Source organism: Mus caroli, chromosome 1 (genome assembly GCF_900094665.2).
Source record: "Mus caroli chromosome 1, CAROLI_EIJ_v1.1, whole genome shotgun sequence".
Lineage (NCBI taxonomy): Eukaryota > Metazoa > Chordata > Mammalia > Rodentia > Muridae > Mus > Mus caroli.
Genome location: NC_034570.1, coordinates 172,876,566 through 172,898,356, shown reverse-complemented (window position 1 = coordinate 172,898,356; position 21,791 = coordinate 172,876,566). Strand labels below are relative to the sequence as shown.

Below are 21,791 nucleotides of genomic sequence, written 5' to 3'. Positions count from 1 at the left end.
GCAGCCTCTCAGAACCTGTAATGGCTATTCTTGGTTGTCAATTTGACTATATCTGGAATAAACTACAAGCCAGAATTGGAGGGCTCACCTGTGATCCAGATCTTGAGTCTGGAAGACACAGATTTCTGACCTGGATCTTGACATGGAGATCTTGAAGCATAGTGGCTATGAAAAGCTTAGGTAGTACACGCCTTTAATCCCAGGAGACTAAAGCAAGGAGTTCAAGGTCAGTTTGGGACAAAACAAGCCCCAGATCACAGCATGGTGGTACACACCTTTAATCTGGGCCATACCTTCTGCTGGAGACCTACATAAGGACATTGGAAGAAGGAAGATTCACTCTTCCTTGCCTGCTTGCATTTACTTATCAGCACATCTGTTGGAATCTACTTCTACAGAAGACCAGATGAAACAACTAGCCTCGTGGGACTGAGCAACTGCTAGATCCTTGGACTTCCAGTTCACAGCTGCCCATTGTTGGGGAGTTTGGCTACAGACTGTAAGCCATCATACTAAATTCCCTTACTATATAGAAACAGTCCACACATTCTGTGACTGTAGAGAACCCTGAAAAGCATGACGTTCTCAGTATGTAGCCAGCATGCTTCCAGGTAGCCAATCTACTCTTTGGTCACTCAGAATGATACATGGCAGGCACTTGGGGACTGGTTTCTTACCCAGTGTGAGGCAGTACATTGCCCAATATGGCAGTCAACCACACACACACACACACACACACACACACACACACACACACACCGACATACACATTATATATTAAGTTTTATGATTTCAGGGCCACCATACTCACGGTTTGCCCTCTTTACAAGTGTCTAACACTCTCTGGGACCTAGTTCTGCCTGCCAGACCAGGTGTCTTTATCTGTGGACTTCCTCCTTTATCACCTTGGAAATGATGTACGGGTATTAACTTTTATGCTTTGAATTCCAAATAGACAATAAAACAAAGGGAGCAGGTTAGTGGTCATCTACAGGGCTGCCTGTAGAGACGATGAGTCCTCAGGGTGTTTGTGGGGACGGAGGGGTTCTGAGGGTCTCTTGACCTTGGTGAGCAGAGCTGCGCTGGGTTGGGAATGAGCTAGAACACGAGGACCTGACGGCCCATGGCCTGACACTTCCATTTACACAACAGCTTGCTATTCAGGAGCTGGGGAGGAGGTCCTGGGAGGACAATTCCAGGGACAGAGGTGACTTAGCTTGTCTCTCCGCTTGGGATAGATAGCCCCTTATAAGCCTCATATACAAATACCTTAGAGGGCCAAGGGACCAAGGCTGGTGAAAGGTGTGTGAGAATGCATGTGGGGGACCAATCTATACGGCGGCCTCGCCCTTTGACCTGCAGCTTCCCTGCCTCAAGAGTCCTCTGCATTTGAATGTTTGACTTACATCAGTGGCCATGCACAGCCTAGCAATGAATGCAGGGAGACACCATTCTAAATTTCTGCACGTAGAAACAAAAGCCCAGTGAAGCTAGTAATGGATCTAAGCTCACAGCCAGGTGGCCATGGAGGAGGCGAGCTATGAAGCCCACACTCTCCCATGATGCTCTGGAGAGCTACAGTCCAAGTGGGAGGGGATTTGAATACCTGTTGTGTAGAGGGAGGATGGAATCTGAGAAGCCCCTGGACCTAATGGGGACTAGGAGGCTTTGCGCTTGATAATCTTGGACCTGCTGGTGGCCAGGGACCATTTCGGTAGCAACAGAAGGCAGCCTTGTCTGTGTGCCAGCTGCTAGACCGAGTGTAATTAGGTGGGAAAGGGCCTGAAGCATCCGCACAGGCAAATCACAACCTTGCAATTAAGAAAAGCTACACGGTAATGAAGTGTGAAGATGCCTGTGCTGTGCTCACGTTGGGGAACCAGCCAGCCAGCACTGGGCTGCTCTGCAGTAGCTTGGATGCAGCCCCGAGGTGGGCACTGCCCAAGCCCGAGGAGACTGGTACTCGAGAGAGAGCCAAGACGGGTACTCTTCCTTCCTCCATAGCCCTGTCTGTTTCCACACTGAGGTCTGTGGAAGGTGACCTGCTCCCTCGCACCACAGGGACTTTGGGATATTTAAAGGAATTCTGTTGGGATGACACCATTCTTGGAACATCACCAAATTTCTTTCTGTCAGAAGTACCTAGGGTGGGAAAAGGAGCCCTAAGGAACATCTGGGAAGATGCTTGCTATGGGCACAGAGTTGAGTGCTATCAGGCAGGGTGCCGGTGAGTGTTTACACAGCAATGGTCTCTCCTCCCCCCACTGCCACCCAGCCTCCAGATGAGAACGATACCCGTGAGCTCCCTGATGCCTGCTGCTGTCATTCTTCCTGGGGCCCGGTTGCAACCCTGGTCATTGGTGACCAGGTCAGATGGTCATCCTGCTGCTGGTGGATGTCCCAAAGAGAGGCAGGGATGGCCTGGGACAGCTCTGTGTGCTTCCTGGGAGATGGGACTCTTACCCAGAGGTCTCTGGGACACAACCCAAATGAGGAGGCATGGAAGGGAACAGGTGTGAGAACAAAGTGCAGAGGTGTGGCTGCCTGGATGTTGTCCATGTCAAGGCAGTGACATGTCAGTCACCATACGCCAACTCCTTTGAATAAATGGAGCCGAGGACATGGAGCTTCATCTTATTTCTACCACTCACAACCAACATCACCCACCTCCTGCCCTCCCCACCCCACCCCACTATTAAAGTCACGCTTCAAACTGTCGTTTTCTTTTTTAATTTTTAATCAGTCTGTGTTGAGAGAAAACAGGATTCGATCAAGCCTCCGGCCCTCGGTGCTCTAGCAGCACAGTGATTCTATGGATGAGAGTTTTGTTCATATTTGTCTACAACCCAGAGGAGGGATGGAAATGACACCATGGACCAACATGTATTTGAAGAGACACTTCTGGACTCGAGGCTCTTTAAAAAAAAAAAAATCAAACAATTGCTTAGGCACAACACCCAGTGGGTGCCATGAGACCCTCATGGAAATACGGGATGGCAGGCAGGCAGGGCCAAAGGACCCCCAAAAGCAAGAGGGCAGGGTGGCTTGGGGCTGGGAAGCCAGCCTTTGGACTGAGCAGGACAAAAAAGAGAGCTGAGGGGCTGGGAGTGGTCTCAAAAGATCCGGCTCACGTTTCCTTCTCCCTCCAAATGCAGACCGTGCTTACAGAAACTTTCCACTTTGGAAAATAAAAGAATGGTTAGGTTTTAGGGTCGGGGTAAAGTGACAGCAATGACCCACATAGGAGGGCATGAGCAGATAAATGTGAATGGAGTCTGCCAAATGCCAAAACCAAACATGACCAGGTTACGGGGTCCACCACAAGATGCATCTGAATGTGTTCTCACCAGGTGTAAAGCCACAGGTCGATTCCACACCACAGGTCCACTGCCAGACCACGCATACAAACATGTCACCAGGGGGCAGCACAGAGCATAGGGGCTTGGCATGAAGAAACTTCCAGAAAGCGAGTTGGCTTGTTTATCCTTTCCTTTCTCGTTCAAGCCGCCACATCCTGCTTTGATTGGCTGTCCAGGTGTAAGAGATGGTCTGAGTGTCACATGAGAGTCTTTCCTTGGGAGCCCATCCCTTACTAAGAAGGGCAAAGAGAGGATCTGCTCTTGGGTTTGCAGGTCAACGTGGGCTTTGTTTTACAGAGGCTGACCCGTCCAGATCTAAAGTTCCTAGACAGTTCAAAGCAGATTTTAGAAGCAAATTTATACAATGTGACATGCTTTCAGAGGAGCAGGGAGTGCTGTTAGCAGGAGCAACAGGATGTGTGTGGCACTGTCTCACGCTTTGTAGCAAGAGACACCCAGCTCTGACACAGGGGTGAGGCAGAGAGAGTCCCCTCGGCACTCGGTTCCCTGCAGGTCATGATAAACCCTTGGGTCTCATTTGAAAGCACCGCCTTTGCTGTTGGCCAGACCCACAGTCCTGCTGGAGATGTACGGTATGAATCACTGTCCTTATGTAGATAGATTAAAAATGACCCCTGGTCCCCAAGCTCTGTCCTCCTGTGGTCTCAATTCAAGGCTCTTTTCCCCAAAGGGGACAGTGGGACTAGCAGGACGTCACCAGGCTATGGATCCTCTTCCATGAGCGGGATCTCTGGAAATAAAGCAAGAGGTGGTTATTTGTTTAGTCCGACTGCAAGCTACATGGAGTTACGAGCCTCATTAAAACAGCTCCATCCTAGAAATCAGCGGAGAAAGGAAAACGTTAAGTTCCATGTGTCCATTAAAGGTCAAATAAACCAGCGTCCCTTCTCCCCGCCCCGCACACCATCTATCCGCTAGAGAACAATTTGTGATTTTTTATATCCAGCTCATAAAAAGGATAATGTTAAACTTTCACCACAAGCCCTCATAGTTGCTTAGGCCAAAATGTTACCATGTCAAGCGCAGAGAGGCAGGGTGGAGCACAGGAAGGGTGCTCTGAGGGGCCAGCAGGCCTGTTTCTACCCTGCTCCTGCTACACACTGTAGCCACACTTTACAGAGCTGTGCCGGGGCTTCCCTCCCTGGGAAGTGGAGCCCTGAATATTCAGACACGCTTTACTGTTCTCATGGGCTATGGTCTTCCCCATGACAGATGAATCTTTCCCTGCACATGGCTAAAGTGACTTCTGAGCACACAGCACTTCTCTGGGGTCAGGTGGGGGTTTGAGGTTGGCAGCAGTCCACTGCATTGGCCTTCCTCAGGGCCCAAAGTGGGAAGATAGGGCCCCGTGTGCACAGTGGCATTGACCCAGAGAGGGAAGGTAGGTCCTGTATTCATGGTGGCACTGGAGAACCAGACTCCTTTAAGTCAGCTTTGGCAGATGTGCTGGGACACATCTCTGCCTGTGTGTGTTATTGTTCCCAAGTCCCACTTTCAGGTCCTATTCAATTAAAGGACAAGAAGGCACCCTCTACCCCCACATCTTTGGCATCAAAACTAAGATGCTGTAATCTCTCCAGGCTTTCAACTCCATGGCTTGGTACCCTTTGGGGGGCCTGGTGAAATTTCTATTCCTGGGCTCATTACTCACAGAATAATGAACATTCTTTGCTAACACCTGGCCTGTTGGTAGCCCTACAAATCAAGAGAATGAGAAGCAATGCCCGTCGGTGGAGAAGCAGGCCCGTGGTCTGACCCTGCGCTGGGGCGCTGGCCACAGCTTTGGAAATGCTTACCATCTGCAATGTCGATGCCCGGGCTTGTGGATGCCACCTCCCCTGCTGTGCTTGAAATCGTGTCAGGGGTGTCTGGGACAGGGCGGTTGCCCCCTTGGCACATGGGGGGTGAATATAGACTCTGGAGCATCTCGGAGGAACCCGAGGTACTGTCACAGGTTTCTGACTCCCCAGGGCCTGTGTCCGTGTCCCCGGAGCCAGGGTATGCTGGAGGGCTCTGGTCATCCACAGGTAAAGGACAGCCCTGGCCCACAGAGGCCAGGTACCCCGGGCCTAAGGCACTCGAGCTACCGTTCACAGCCTCATCATAGGTCGGGAGCATAACGGGCACTCCATCCACGACCACGAAGTCGGGGTCACTGCTGGAACTCCTGGGAGGACCCCTGTGCAGAGGGAACAATGGAAACACGTCAGGATCTACGTCACCCCAGGAATGAGGCAGTACAGAGAAACAGCCTCTCCTACCATGTCCCTGGCAGATCTGCTATGCAGCATGGCCTGTTTCTGCAGAGAGGTTTTCTGTTGATCAATCTCCATCCTAAGGAAGGATGGGGACACTAAGTGCCCAGAGAGGACTGCCAGTCTATACTCACTAGGCTGCTTCTTTGTACAAACAACAACAACAACAACAACAACACCCACCCCAGTCATTTTTAGAGAGGTAGACAAAACACAATAGAAAATAGAAAAGAAGAGCTACTAATTTCCATCTCTGACTGTGCCATGCCAATTACCCAGTTCACTACTGTCCATTTATGACCACCTCAGACCCAGTACAACACCATGGGCCAGGCTGAACCTGCACAGTTGCTGTGAAGGTTTTAGGTGGCAGAGAAGCCAGGCTATCATCCTGGCAGGTGCTCTCTGCCTTGTGGATCACATGCACAACTCCTGGCCTGTTATCACTGTGAGCATGCATGGCTGCACCCGACCCTACATAATGGGTGTCAACAACATCTGCATCCATCTGACCACCAGGCTCTACTCCTGGCCCCAGAAGAGCCCAGAGCAGTAAGCTGCTTACAGCTTGATTATTTCTGTTGGGGACCTGGAGTTGAAAGCTGTGGCCAGAGAACGACATGGCAGGAAGAGAAAGTGATCTGTTTTGCTGTAATGGTGCCCAAAACTCTGAGTGCTTCTGGGAAGGCACATGAGATGTCTGGGCATGGCTTTTGTCGGGGACTGGCGGCATCAGCCCTCGCTGTTCACTAACGTGAGAGGGACAACCTCATGCTCATGGCTTTGAAACATCTTGTAAAAGCTTAGGGTTATGGCAGCTGCCTTTTTGCTCCAGAGAGAGAGGTTACCAGAAAAGGCAAGAGATGATGGAGGACTGCGTTCCCTAGAAGATGGGAGGCAGAAGCAGGGAGAGCCTGGTGCTGCTAGTGTATCTGGATGCTCACTCACCTCTGGGCAGCCCGTGGCCTCCTGTTAGCCTTTCTGGCTCACTCAGGGCTTCTTCCTTGCTCCTTGCTTTTTGAGATGTCAGACCAGAGCAGGCAGATAGTGCCGTCTCCTTTTTCACCCTAACAGCCCATGGTCAGGCCACACTCCCCTCCACACAGTCAACCCATGCTGTGTGACTTTGATATACTTGGATCTCAAACACCTGGGACCTGGAGAACACTGTCATCTATCCTTGGCATGCCCGGGTACCTCGTATTCCATTTGGACAGATGACACCATTTCCCCTAAACAACTCAAGGACATTGTAGGAGCATCAAGTGAGGCTGAGAAGATTTCAAAAACTCCCTAGTAGTCTATATTTTGGAAAACTCTTCCAAGCATAATATATATTCAAAGCATTATATATATATATATATATATATATATATATATATATATATATATATTTCGCTTTGTGGGCCATTTGAAAGTCTGCTAATGCACCATAAATCACAGCTGTGAGGTCTAACTTTCTCTTTGTGATCCTTTGGCTTTCTTGAGAAACTGTAATTGCTTAGTGATAGAACATGGTCCCTAGATTAATAAATAATGATGCTGAGGACCCTGAGAGCAGATAGGTTTGGGAAAGAAAGAAAGGTAGGTTCCTGAACCTCAGCAAAGGCTATGCGATGCTACCAGGGAAGTACTAACATGCATCTGGGCCTGGGGAGGACATGAGTGCCTCCTGGCTCCGCCCAGCACATGTAACTGCTGGTTCTGACCTATGGTGCTTCTGCTGTCAGGATCAGGAACACAGCTAAGTGAGATGAGGCTATTTGGATATAGGGACTTGGGGAAGATGCCACTTCTGTCCCTCTCCACACTCCTGGGATGTGAGAGAGACACAGTTGGGTTGGAGGGGACAGAATAGTTGGTTCTTCCTTTTTGAAGGCCCAAGCAATTGTCCTTTTCTCATGAACCTCACATTCCTTGTTCTGATGACTAGGCTCCATGGTGAGGGCAACTCAGGGATGGGGGTGACTGACTTAGCTGTGAGGTGACAAGGCCCAGCTCTGTTGTGAGGAGGACTCTGGTGTGCGGACACCAAACTGAGCCTTCTGGTGCAGCCAAGGAGGAAAGAGAGTCATCCTCTAAAGACCCAGATCCCCTCCCAGGCCCTTTCTGGTTTCTCACTTAGGCCTGCTCTCCTTCCAGAAGCTTCCTCTGGAATTGGCTGACCTCTGCTATGTCACATCCCTGACCTTGTCCTCCACAAGTGTGTGCAAGTCATCTTTTAGGGATGTAGCAGGTGGACCATGATGGGAGGTGCTCCTGATGGGGTGTGCACAGCTTGCATCCCTGGCCTGGTTCCCTTCTCCAGTCCTCCACAGTGCCTGCTTTAGAATAGTCTACTCAGGGAAGCAGGAATGTGTTGTGGGTTACCATGGGTTACCATTGTATTCTGATGTTAATTCTTCTTCTTCAAGAGGGGTTACCCCAACAAGGAGTGGATCATGTACTCAGATGATTTCATGTAAACCTTCCCACATTAACTGGTCAAATAAAGGCTAGAGCCTGTAATTGGGCAGTGGTAGGTAAAGGGGGGGGGGCTGGATGTTTTAGAGAGTGGGGGAAGAATAGGGAACGAGAGAGGAAGAAGATGGAGGGAAAAGTGGCAGAAGGAAGATAGAGCAGGACCACATAGCCTGGAGAAGCCACAGATAGCAAGGGGTCTCATAGCTGAGGAATAGATTAGTGTAGTGGTAAATCTGTCCAATCTAGGTATACAACTTATAAATATTATATCTGAGTTGTGTGTTTTTGCACGGGTATATTCAGGTTAGAGACTTACTACAACAAATTGGCGCCCAAAGTGGGGCACAAACCCATGACCTGGGATTAAGAGTCCCATGCTCTACTGATTGAAGGGCCTGTCCCCACCATGGTGCTTTCTCCATGACAGCCTACCCAGACCCTTAAGTTCTACCCTCATCTGTGTTCTCTGCTGCACTGACCTCGGGGGGAAGTGGGCCTTGAACTTGGTCTGGAACATTCTGGCCAGGATGACGAGCAGTAACACCAGCAGCACGCTGGTGGCTGTGAACGCCACAATCTTCCACGTGGTCAGGAGGGTCTCGTGGGTGTTGGGCCACGTTTGTTCTGCCATGAGAGATAAGAGAGCCAGGCATGAGGTCATCTGGTACATGAGGTACTCATGGTATGCCTCCTGGGATTTGAGAGACACACCCTATCTCCAGTATAGCTGGTAAGTCATGTTAAGACCCATACACTAAAACCCATCTCTAGCATGGGTCCTTCTGGATTGGAGACATATTGGCAGGTGATATATGTGTAGACACTATTGTGGCTGTAGACATGCATGTTCATGTTACAGGCTGAGCCTGAGACCCTGACACAGGACAAAGCAACAATGTAACTGCTTCTTGGGAAGAGAGTGAAAGGTATCCTTCTGCCCTGTTCTGGGCCTCTTCTGACATGGTCCAAAGCACTGTTTTTGGATGAAGGATAGAGTTTGCAAGGGCTTTAAAGACCAAGAGTACATGGTCATTCCTTGGCCATCACTCCACCCTCTGTGGTATCTGCCAGATAAGAGAAGTAAGAACAGGCCCTTCCAGAACAGATATTTATCCTTTTGCTCCCAGTAAATCCCATCCCATGATCCCACTCAGTGGTCATCCTCTTAGACTCAGTGCCTCTCCTCTTGCTGGCTCACATAACATCTGCATGCCTTCAGATACACAAGCATGACATTGGATAAGAAAGTATACAGCCACCATTGCTGGCTGGGGCAGCAGCCATGACAATGATCTGAAAAATGCTGGAGAGAATGGGCAGAAATCGAAAGAACAGGGGAAAGGGTGTGTGCTGATGCCAGGTATCCTTCATGGGGCCAGTTCCCGAGTGTGCTGGGACAGGTAGCAAAGATGGCTTGCCATCTCACATCATTTACTCTGAGACAGTGGAGCCTGTATGTAGTCTCCACTTGTGTGAGGTCAGTTCTTAACCACAATAATATTATTTGGAGAGAAGGGTGGAGTCATGCATGATTCATGTTCCATGTACATATTTCTGGTTACCCCTATGAGGCTGCATCCCTGCCAGTGTGTGGCACTAAGTCTGTGAGAAATTGCAGAAGTTGAATTTCTCCATGGGTACCAGAGCTATGGCTCATTTTAAAAGTATTTCTGATCTTCTGTAATAAGTCTGGAATCCCTTCTCAGAGGCCACCCATATCCAGAATGGTCAATTTCTACAGCCTGGTCCTGAGGCTCATGATAGGATGGGAGTGGATACCATTGAGGACATAGTATGACCACAGCTTGAAGGCTGCCCTCAGAGGACCAGCCTCCACTAAGGGTGCGGCCTCCGATCTCACCTGATTTGATGCAGTAGACTTGGTAGGAAGGAAACCACTCTCCATATTGGCAGGTGATATACTTGTAGTCACTGGTGAGGCTGTAGCCAGGATCACAGTAGAACTCCACCACAGTTCCATGGTTGTAGCGCTCACAAGGCCTCGGGTGGCAGATGAAATCTCCGTGACTTACCATAGGAGGTAGTGGACAAACTTGGGCAGTTGGGGAGAATAAAAGTTTCAGTACCACAGGCTCCAGGCAGGAGTCACCCAGACACAATACGGGCATGGCCAACCACAGCTACTTCAGGATGTACTTATACTCAGAACACCAGATGAAGGCATAGGTCAGAGACAGCCCATGTTTCCACGGGATGTCAGTGGGAGCCTGCTAGGATATTCTGAGCACAAATGTCATGTGTTGTAAAGTACATAGTAAAAGAAGCTCATGGTACAATGAGGAGCGTACGCCTGTTTAGTAGAGAGCATTAAGCTACTCTATTAATAATGCATGCTATTATATGCCAGACAGCCTCATAAATAAAATTAAGATATTTATGGACAAAAGCTTTACCCAATGGCACAGTGGTGCCAAGTCTGCTTCTGTTACCAAAGCCATCTCCTGGAACTGTTTAAATTGGGGGTCTGTGGTCCCACCTCACCCTCATGCCCTGCTGGGGTTTGGCCAGTGACAAGCATGTAGGGGTTCTCCCACTTCTGTTTGCAGACTTAGCCTTGGCCCCTCACACACTGGTGCTGCCGGAGCAATGGGAGGAAGAATTAAAAGCCTGAAGTCCTAGGCTTTCTTCTGTCAACACTCTGTGGTTTCCAGTCTCCCACCCTGAGATCATGCCTGGGCTGCAAGTGTGGATCTGTCTACATTTCTGACAGTGGATAGTTTTAGTCGAGCTTCCTGCTTATCTATCTCATGCCACAAAGAGACCTTCTGTCTGCAGGACTCAGAACTGAACAGCTTGTCACTCAAACAGTCTCCAGGAAACAACGGAGCTGCAGTCTACCAATACCTGGTGTGCACACCACACCTCAGAAACCATGAAAAAGGCTAAAAACCAAGACAGACAAATCCAAAATCGAGCCAACTTTGTGACCCTTCCTGGGAGTAACAAAATACTCTGCCTAGTGTACAACCCACTCACCCCCTGCCCCCGGCACTATGTACCACACTTCAAATTGGCCAAAGTTTTCAGAGAGCATATGGGGGTACACCTTTTGGTGTATATTCCTCAAGCTGGATGACAAGATGGGTCCCTGATGGAGGTGTCCCAAGATACACCCCAATCTCTAATCCTGCAAAGAATGGTGCAATGTAGATCTTACCAGCTTTCTTGAAGACGAGGGGACAGGCTAAGAGGAGCCACAGGTGAATGGGAAGGAGCTGAGGCTTGCCAAACATAGGTACAGAACTGAACATGGGCAGAATAATGCAGCAGCCAAGGATCCCAAGCTAGTCCTTCTTACCTCAGCATCCTCATGAAAGCCAGGAGTGTCTGGGGGCTGTCCTTAGGGATGCTGCTAAGGCCCAGTAATAGTGTAATAGTGTAATAGTGGTTCAGTGGGGCTGGGCAGGTCCTGAGCATCAGGGGAACTCCATGAGGAAGGAGAAAGATGGCAAAAGCAACTGGGAAGTTTCAAGGTTATAAGCAGCAGGCTACTGCCACCCCTGGCTGGTTGGAAGAAGGGGTTGTTGGGGTCCTAGTAGAAAGCAGAACAGTAGAGGTCTATGATGGAGAAGCAGGAGTCAAAGCTACTGACTCCAGGGTAGAGAGAGTGAGTGGGACATTGGAAGCAATTTCCTGCAGGGACTCTAGAAAGTGAGGTCTGTGGCAGGGAGCCCACCTGGAACAGTGTGCGCAGGGAAGGACCCAGAGGTGGATCTGAAGTCCAAGGTATGTGCAGTTAAATGGTGGCTGATGAGAGGATCCCTTCAGGTATGCACTGGGAAAATCGGAGTCTAAGTTCTGACCTTAACACTGAAGAGCTTTCTGCTCCCTGGGGGTGTCCTCTGGGCTGGCACATACCCTCCTCCTCACTGCCCATACCATGGCACAATGTTCCCATGCACTGCTAACCTGTTTCTACAAAGATCTCTGTCCAGACTGGCCGACACGGGTGTTCAGGAGGTAAGTAAGATGGGCGCCAAGAATGGCTGGTGACCAGGAAGGACAGAGAAAGGGAATCTACAATGTTTACACCTCTGAGAACTCCAGGGATGCAACAACATGGGCTCCTCCTTTGTGTAGTCTGTCCTTCGTGTCACTGTCTTGCCACTGGTCCTTGTGAGGCTAATTGGAGGGTACCCAGTGGTCTCCAGGGCTGACAGGCCCAATTGCCTGCCCAAGGGACCCTAATACCTGCTGTGAACACTGTATATTAGGGGAGACCCTCCTGTAGGCAAAGATATAGGAAGAGTCTGTCTACCAAAAGATGAACAGATAAAGGAAATGTGATACATACCATGGAATATCACTCAAACTTAAAAGGGAGAACTCTGCCATTTTCAAATACATGGATGAACACCATGCTGAATTATGCTAAATGTGAAACACCAGAGGCAGAAAACTCTGCATGGTTGTCAGTTCGCCAGTGTGGAATATGCATGTGTGTGTGTGTGTGTGTGTGTGTGTGTGTGTGTGTGTGTGTGTGTAACTGTATAACCCAGGCTGTAGAAGTGCTAAGCTATGCCCTTAAAATCTTCCAAAATTAGACCTCAGCTCTCACCTCTGGTCAAAGGCAAATGGGGAGATGGAAATGGTAGAGGCTCAGGTCTAGTAAAAATCTCACCATGGGGGTATACACCCATATGTATCAATGCACCATGGTACACACCCATATGTATGAAACTGATGGAAAAAAAAAAACTACACCATGTGGCAAGGTGCTCCTATTCAGTAGGCTTCCTGGGTAAGCCCCAAGGGACACCACCATAGGGTTGGAAAACTACCAGACTGGGTCTCAAGAGCTACAACATCTCATGAGGAAAGCCCAACATCAATGTGTGTAAGTGGCTATGAGCAGGGTTTCCCCTCACTTGGCAATGGACTCATGATGCTCGATGCTCTCAAGAATGGCTTCTCCCGTACAACCAGTGTGGTGTAGTTGTCCACATCTGGGTTCAAACTCTTGCTCTAGCACTGATGATGTGAAAGCCCTGTGCTTGGGACACCGGGCAGGTCGCATAACGCTTTACTGAGACGCAATCACTAGTGCCCAGGTTGTTGGAGGATCAGAAGATCTCTGCAGACTGTGTGCCCAGCAAGTTCTGGCTAAGTGATGGTCATTAGCTTCACCAGTGCTCAGGCTCAGTGGAGTTCTGCTGCATCCTTCTGTCCATCTCAGGACGGACATTGCTCAGATCCTACGCCTGCTCCCTACACAGCAAGGGATGCGAAGAAACACCAGAGCAGCACCAAACATTCGGAGGACCTGGGGTCACGGACCCCACGTTTCTTCAGAGACCAGTGGTTGTCACTAGTGGGGGAGGAGGTTTATGCTCTCTCACAGTCGGCACGTGACGGAGACGTGCTTCCTCTAAGGGGGAAACCTATCGCACCCCTGTGTTCTAACGGCTGCTTCTGCAAACACCATTAGCTTCGCTAAACCTCCATGTGGGTAGCTTGTGGGGCAGGGGGTTTCTCACGACTTGGAGGGAAGCAATCAATGAAGTGCTTGTCATGAAAGCCTGAGATTGGAACCCAGCAAACCTGAATCTGATATCCAGGAAAATGTGTGTGTGTGTGTGTGTGTGTGTGTGTGTGTGTGTGTGTGTGTGTTAAAGCCAGGTGTGTTGTGCACACTTATAATCCCAGTGCTGGGATAGGTGGAGATGGGTGGATCTCTGGGACTCACTGGACAATCAGCTTAGCTTAGATGTCAAGATCCTGGCCAGTGAGAGACTTAATATCAAAATCAGGGTTGAAATCATCCTGAAAAATGACAACTCTGGCCTACACACACACACACACACACACACACACACACACATTTATCCCCACAGACATGCATATACATACATAAAGACAGACAGACATGTAAATACATACATATCAGAAAAGTTATAAATATAAAGCTCATTTCAAAATCCCAATATGGGGCTCAAGGGACTCTCACTACCACCTAACACTGCCCCACCATGACTCTCTCTGTCATCGTCCCCACAGCCTAGGAGGCAGACAGATTGACAGACACACTTGCCCACAGAGTGACTCAGGCTCAGGGCCGTGTGTTGGGCATCTGTGTGGACCCATGTATTCTAGAGCCACCCTGCGGCTCTGCACCATGGCTTCAACTCAACACTCTTTCCACTCCTGACTCAGAGCCCCTCAGCTGTGAGCTCTCAGCAAAAGCTGTGGGTGGCAAGAACAAAGAGTGAGTCTTCTGCAACTTTAGTTTTTAAAGTTTTTTTTTGTTTTTTGTTTTTTTAATTTAGAGAGAGTTGATCACCAGCAGTTCCTGCTTTCCAGAGGACTGCAAGCCTGTGTGTTGGGGAGTTACAGGGAGAATTTGAGCGAGGCTCTGCTGAGGCTCAGCCAGGAGTGGATCTTAATTACAGCCTCCCAGGGCTCACTGCTCTGCTCTGCTCATTCGCCATCGCCAGACAGAGGGTTATGCCTCCCTGTAGAGCAGGGGAAATTCCTACCTACAGAATGGTTGCAGATTAGCTTTCTATCAGTCATTCATAGAACTTGACAGAGGTGAGACAGGTGGGGCAGAGGAGAGGAGAGAAGAGACAGCGAGGTCAGAGGCCACCGTCTGCTCTGTGCTGGATACCAATGGCCAGAGCTGGAGCTGGACGGGCAAGCTGGAGGCCTGCTATCAGACCCCGGCCACTTCTCTCCCCCATCCTGCCTTGGGAATTCCCCCAGGCAGTCCTCTTCCTTGCTGCCAAGGTCTGTCCCCACCGTGCACCCCTGGCTCTCTCCCCTCCTTGGATAGAGTACAACAAAAACACCCACAGCCTTCCTGGGCCCTTTGTGCATTCTGTATGACTATGCTCATGTTTCTCTACTTAGACAATCCATCCTAAGTCTGAAAAATCCCATTTACTATAGAGAATGCCTCTCTATTGAGCTGTTGGGTTCAATTTGCTGATATTTTGTTGTGGATTTCATATAGCATCCCTGTCTGGTTAGAGTGTTAGGACTGTGCTGTGCACTCAGAATGAGTTAGGCACCACTCCATTTGCCTCTTTCAAGCAAGAGAAATGATACACACTCACTAGAGTTTAAGGATCACATGGGGGTGAGGGCTCTGAGCAGGGAGCTTGCTAATGAGAGGGCCACACCTGTGGCTTGGATCGAGACCCATAGCCTGGTTACAAGTGAAGCCGTTGGAGACTTTAAGATCATGAAGGACTTTGGCTGGCTGTATGGGATTTCTCCACCTCTGCTGCTTCTCTGCTTCACGAGGGATGCTAGTAATGTCGGTCAGTCCCCTCCCCAAACACTGGCCAAGCAAGCTCCAACTAAGGGTCAGTTACAGTGCTAGCCCTGACTGCCCCCTCAAACCCCACCTCCCAGCCCCATTGCATGCTCCAGACAAAGGACACACAAACCATAGGCACACCTGCCATTGGCTCCATCCTGGCACATACTGGTTCTGCGGTCATTCTTATGTGAATGTGTGAAGGCCCTTCCCGGGGGACACAGCTCAGCTGCCTCACTCTCAGGAGGTTGACACAGTTCAGAAGCCTAAACGGTTTGAGGAAGCGGGAAAGGGCTTCCTGGCAGTCCTGGTTAGCTCCTGGGAGATAAATGGCCTTATTCTCTGGGAATTCCTGTGAGACACTCAGCCTTGATATACCAGCATCTTCTCTCACCAAATCAAACGTACGGTTTGAATCTCTTATGTTCCCACAGGCTCATGGTCTGAGCACTCGGTCCTCAGCATGGGATACTATTGAGATGTTTGTGGAGCCTCTGGGAGATGAGGTCTGGCTGTTGGAAGCAGGATACTGGGAAAAGACCTTTGGAGGCAATAGCTGCCCCTACTTCTGGTCTGTTCTCTGGTTTCTGGTCCATGACAATCGGAACCAGCCACTGCTGTCCGCTCCCGTCATGCCTTCCCAACACAGTGGGATGAAACTTCTATGAAGTCAGGAGACAAAATAAGTCAACCCCCGCCCCCAAGTCCCTTCTCTCAGCTGCTTTGGACACAGTGATGTGTAAGAAGCTAACCCAACAGCCCTTCTGTCCCTTCTCTGATTTCTTTCCACACATGATTTTACTGCTTCTTTCATAGTGTGTATGGCTTGAGGGTCTCTTCAAATCCAGGCAGCAAATGCCATAGTCAAACAATACCGTGGTGGTATTAGAAGCAGGGCCCAGGCTGTCTATGCCTATATGGGCCAAATGAACCTAAGTCACTTCCCCCTCTCCTGTGTGTATCAGGCCTGCATCCCCATCATCTGAGCTCAAGGAAGGCGAACTACTTACTACTTCAAGCAGAATGAAGTGGGGGAGAAAGCCAGTGCATGTTCTAAGCACATGTTTTCCAGGGTTAGCAGTGGGATAGAGATGTGAAAAACCTGCTCTGGGTTTGTTGGATTTTCCATTTTCTTATGTCAGTATGTTGATGATATTATTTAACTTGTTTTAAAAGTCATTTATTTAACATGCTCCCTTCCCCCACCCCCACCCTGCCTACATGGTCTTTTTATCTGGTCAAAGAAAATTTCATAACACATGTTCTTGTACTTGAAAGAGCCAGGCCAGAGCTCCAGCCTGCATACCTCTCTAGGGAGCTTGGCACCCATGACTGTTGGAAGCTGAAGCTCTTTTGTGTGCAATAATATCTCAGGTGTAGGCTGGAACTGGAGATGAGGACAGGAGATAATGGTTAGAAGGCTGAATACCAGGTGTGATGCTTTTTCTGTAATGGAAATGGGCTGTGTATACAGGGAACTAGGGGACTCTGACAATTCTCCAGACACAGGAGGAGGACAGGAAAGGAGAGACAGAGCTTCCCTGAAGATTTGTGAGGTGGTTTGAATAAGAATGACCCTCATAGGCTCACATATTTGAATGCATGGTAACCAGGGAGTGGCACTACTTGGGAAGGATGAGGAGGTGTGGTCTTGTTGGAGGAAGTGTATGACTGGGGGTGGGCTTTAAAGTTTCAAAAGCCGAAGCTAGGCCCCACGGCTTTCCCTTTTCTGGCTGCTTATGGATCGGAATACAGAATTCTCAGTTAGTTCTCCAACACCACATCTGCCTGCATCCTGCCATGTTCCCCGCCATGATAATGAAGTAAGCCTCTGAAACTATAAGCCAGCCCCAATTCAATGTTTTCCTTCTTAAGAGTTGCTTTGATCATGGTGTGTCTTTCCAGCAACAGAACGTTCACCAAGACAGCAAATATGACCGGTTAAAGGCCACTGTGAGTGAGGAGTAAGGAACGTGAGGGAAGGAGAAGGAGGAGAGGGAAGCTGTGCATGGCGAAGTCTCTGCCAGGGGCAGGTAGGTCCTATGGGGGCATCACTGATGTCTCGGTTCCTTCATGTGGATAATGCAGGACACCCCAGTGGAGTTCAGACCCACCCTGACAGTACAGATTGGATGCCAATTCCGGGAACTTGGAGCTACAGTCTTCTGGAGACCTGGGGGTGTGGCTAGGATATACAGCCATGCCTAAAGGAAGCACGGCTTCCTTGTCAGATGTGATAGAAATTACCCATGAGAGAAGCAGCAACTGATTGATCTGCTATACTTGATAACGAGTTCTCTTCTGGGATCACTGGGAGGCAGTGAAGAGAATCTTGCAGTACTGTGGATCCCAAGGACCCCTTAAATCAGCTATTCAGGGAACCCCTAAGGAGATGGCCTTTAGGCTGAAATCCAGAACAGCTCTGTCCCTGGTGGGGTCTCAGATCAGAACCTGGGGAAGCAGCTGTTTGCTAAGAGTTTACAACGAAATACTTAGGAAATTCGACTTGACCTTGTTGCAGCATTCATGGTTGGTTTTATCTTCTCTGCAATGAAAGATGGACCCTGTGCTCCAGGTTTGTCTCTCCTCTCTCTGAAGAATCCATGTCCACCACGGATTATGTCATTGTGGGTCTGCAATGTACTGGGAAATGGTCAGGAAAATGCACAGTTCTTTGGCTATAGAGATGAATGCTGGTCTCATCACAGAGGCATTTGGATGAGGTACTCATCTGTTGGAGCAGTCAAACTCCAGGGACAAGGTGACTCACAGAAGGAAGGGTTTATCGGGGATGAGAGTCCATCATGGAGGGGAAGTGGGGCAGCAGGAGCAGGGAGTTGAGAGCTCATATTCTCAAGGGCAAACACAAAACAGAGAGGAGCAAACTGGACATGGGGCAAGGCTGAGGCTAGAAACACCCAAATTCCACCCTCAGTGACACACTTCCTCCAGCAAGACACACATTCTAAACCTCCCCAAACAGCACCACTAACTGAAGACCAAGTGTTCAACTATCTCAGCCTATGGAGGGCATTCTCATCCAAACTATGGCAGTTTCCATAGCTTTGTGAGGCAGAAAGGCCCGGAAGAGCTCAGTCAAGAAGTGCAGGGGAAGAGAATGTGCTAGGCAGAGGGGCTGGCACTCTGAAGGTTAGTCAGAGGCGAACTGAACTGGAGCCTGGATGGCGCCATGTGCAACAGGAGAGGGAGGGCTGCATAGCAACTAATCCGGAGACAGATAGACAGTGCACGTGTGGCCCATAGCCCCATGGTAAGAAGTTGGGATTCTGTCAGAAATGTGAAGGGAAGCAGTGAAGGGCAAGCATGGGCACAGCCTGAAGAGCTGGGTCTGGCTTCTCTGTATATGGCTGCCAGTTGGGGTATAACACAGACCTGCAGAGCTATTAGGACCTGCTTGTCATGACCTGTTCAGATGATGGCAGCTTGGACTGTGACAGTGACAGCCAACATGCTTGGGAAGGAAAGAGATAGAATGTCTTTTGAACATTCTAGTTCTATTTCTACGACAAGGTTTTGATAGATGGATTTGGGAACCCCTGGGAGAAGAGCCAAGGTCAATGGCCAGATTTTGTACCTGGGCTGATGGTGGGGCCATTCACATGTTAGGGAGTTTCTTTGTGGGAAAGAGTGGTAGTGAGTTCAGCTTTGCTCTGGTTCGGCAGGAGCTGCCAATGAGTGTTGATCAGGCATCTGGAGAAAGGTCCGGGATACATTGAGAGCTCAGCAGTCACAAAAAGATAGTATTTCTGACTATGGGACTGCATGGACTCATGGACAAGAAAGTAGAGAAAGGGTCCTAAGTTCATATGCAGAGACATCGGGGTGGGGCGGAGGGGGGTGGCAAAAGGACAAATAGAGCATGCTCGCTTATTTCACAGTGTTTTTCTTCACTAGGAAGAGAAGTGTGGCCATGGGCTAGGAAGAGCAGCGTGGCCATGGGTTTGGCTACACAGTAAGCACCTTGAGACATGGCAGAACTACATCATTTGGAGAGAGTGGAGTCAACAGTGTGGGAGAAGTAGTCTGTTGCAGAGAGGCAGCGAACAGGGTGGCTGGAGGGTCAAAGAGGAGGACCCCACGAGAGTTCTGGATCTTGTCTGTGGTTGGTGTATGCTGCTGGGTGTGGTCCAGCATGGTGGACAACTGGTGATACAGGTAGAGGGACTGGAGGAGGATGACTGTGAAGAGGTGAGAGGGGACGGGATCCCTCATGAGCAGGGCTACTTGCTTTAGAGGCAGAACTGGATCTGGACAGAGGCCCAGTAGCTCCAAGGCTAGGGTGGTAGAGAGATGGACAGACTGCTCTGTAAAGGCTCCCAGTTTCTGAGTGAAGTATGAGGGTTGTGTATTATTTATCATAGTCCTTGAACTATATATATATATATATTTCAATCCATGCAAAAGAGGACAGTAAATTTTAAAAACAGCCTAGGCTCATGAATTTTCACGGAGGCAGGAGGGGTAATAAGCACAGAACACTGTAACGTCTAGTCTCCAGTGTTTTAAAACTCTTCCAGGCCATGAGTATAGATGCGTTCACTCATCATTTCTTTCTCACTTGTTCTAAAGGCTCACACATGTTCCTCATGTAGGGAAGAGCTTCGGGCATGTAGCTGTGTCTGCCCCACATGGTTAGTGTAAGAGGTTGCTGCCCACCACCAGCCACACTTCTCTTATTTCTGAGTATTCCTCCAGCCCACATTGCCCATGGCTCTGTGTCTGTCTTGGGTCTAGTCAATGGAATGGGTACCATGAGTCCAGGCTAGACCCATGAGTCCAGGCTAGACCCATGAGTCCAGGCTAGACCCATGAGTCTCTTCCATATTTTCTAGAATAGGAGTGATTTCCCAAAGGGATGTGAAGCCATGACTGAAGACAGTGGAACCCATGGACCTTGTGAGGAGAGGCAGCACTGACTGAACATCACTCACACTGCACTACGATATCAACGCCTGTTTTGTTTGCACCACAACCCTTTATGAGTGTTCTCAGTGCCCCGCCTTGCCTTACCCTTGGCATGAGGTATAAGTAACGGACATGAGTCCTGCTATGTGAAGTAGCACGTTGCACCTTCTTAATGTGTTCACTGCTGTTACTGCAGCCAGCATTCACTCTTGCTGCTGTATTAGAGCTATATTTGAACAGTGTCTTAATGCTTTAAGCCAGTGGTTCCCCAGCCCAGACTGCATATTAGAATCACTCGGGGAACTCTGCCTAATTGGTCAGGGCTGGGTCTTGAACTTGGCTAGCTCTTAAGAACTCCCTGAGTAATTCTAATGGGCAATCCAAGTTAAGATGCCCTGCTCTATGCAGTTGTGATAGACAGTTGGGGAAAACTGATCTCCCCCCACCTACCAACTGCTAGATGCAGGCTTAGCATCTTCAGCAGAGCTAGTATGTGAACTACACTGCCATAGTATCTGGTCTGGTCTTGATCTTTCTTTCACTAAGCCCTTACTATGGGGAACTGGAGTCCACAGATCAGCAGGCAGCTTTGGATGAACTAGGAGTCTAGAAGTGCAGACTCCAGCCACACCCTAACTTACTGAATCACAAATTTTGTGTTAGAGAAATGCCTGGGGGAGGCACACTCACAGTGAAGTTAGGGAGGCTAAGGGAGACTTTGTAGACAAGCCTAGGGGCAAGGAGCAAAGCAGCTGGTTCTTAAGCTGTAATCTGACTTTGAAGAGCAAGGCATGATGGGAAAAGAGCCATGGTTCTCTGTGTTGACCTCACCTTCAGGCAGTCTACTGTATCATCTCTATCGTTCTGCAAGGGGCTTTGGTTTCAGGTAGATATGTACAGAATCACTTGACTTCTGCCCTGCAGGAGATCTGCAGGCCTGGAGTAGTTAAAACTGTCACTGTAGCAGCTGTCCCCACTCCCACTCAAGTTCCAGGTAATGAGTCCAGGAAGCTTTCTAGACCCCTGCATGCCAAAGTCATAGCTGTTTCCAAGGTGACACCTGCAAACTTTGCTTTTAGCTCAGGGGGAAAAAAAAATCAATAAACGTTATACAGCACATTACATTTTCCACATTCGTTGTAACAACACGGAACACCAATAAATGTGTCCACCCAAGTAAGCAAATGATCATGAACTGGGCTCTGCCTGTTTCCAGGCTGGGTAGAAAATGGTGTTCACCTGCTCTGAGATACGCTGACAGATGATGTTCAAGATCAATATGACCCAGTAGTCCCAAGGGAGGGGATGTGATCTGCTCTCTAGCTCAGTGTCACTGCAATGGGGTGTTCCTGAGGAAATACAGCATGCACTGCTGATAGCTGCTAGACTTCAGTGTAAAAACAAAAATGAGGCTTCACATAAGCAATGTGAAATGTGCCTGGTGCCGCAGCCGCATAGAAGCCATGGAAGAGCACGCAGGTGAGG

At 49.3% G+C, this 21,791-nt stretch overlaps 1 protein-coding gene across 2 annotated transcripts in view; it reads right to left on the bottom strand.

Annotated features, from left to right (window-relative positions):
* Positions 1-2,719: 2,719 nt before the first annotated feature.
* The window catches only part of Susd4 (sushi domain containing 4), a 128,424-nt gene continuing 109,352 nt past the window's right edge, over positions 2,720-21,791 (bottom strand). The window contains exons 6-9 of one of the 2 annotated variants that reach the window (XM_021171306.2): positions 9,960-10,151; positions 8,578-8,722; positions 5,177-5,559; positions 2,720-4,110 (exon numbers count right to left, since the gene is read on the bottom strand). In XM_021171306.2, the coding sequence (XP_021026965.1) occupies positions 4,082-4,110; positions 5,177-5,559; positions 8,578-8,722; positions 9,960-10,151 (749 nt within the window). In that variant the 3' untranslated portion in view covers positions 2,720-4,081. Of the gene's footprint in view, positions 4,111-5,176; positions 5,560-8,577; positions 8,723-9,959; positions 10,158-21,791 lie in introns of both variants that reach the window. The other variant, XM_029479514.1, reaches the window with a different exon arrangement.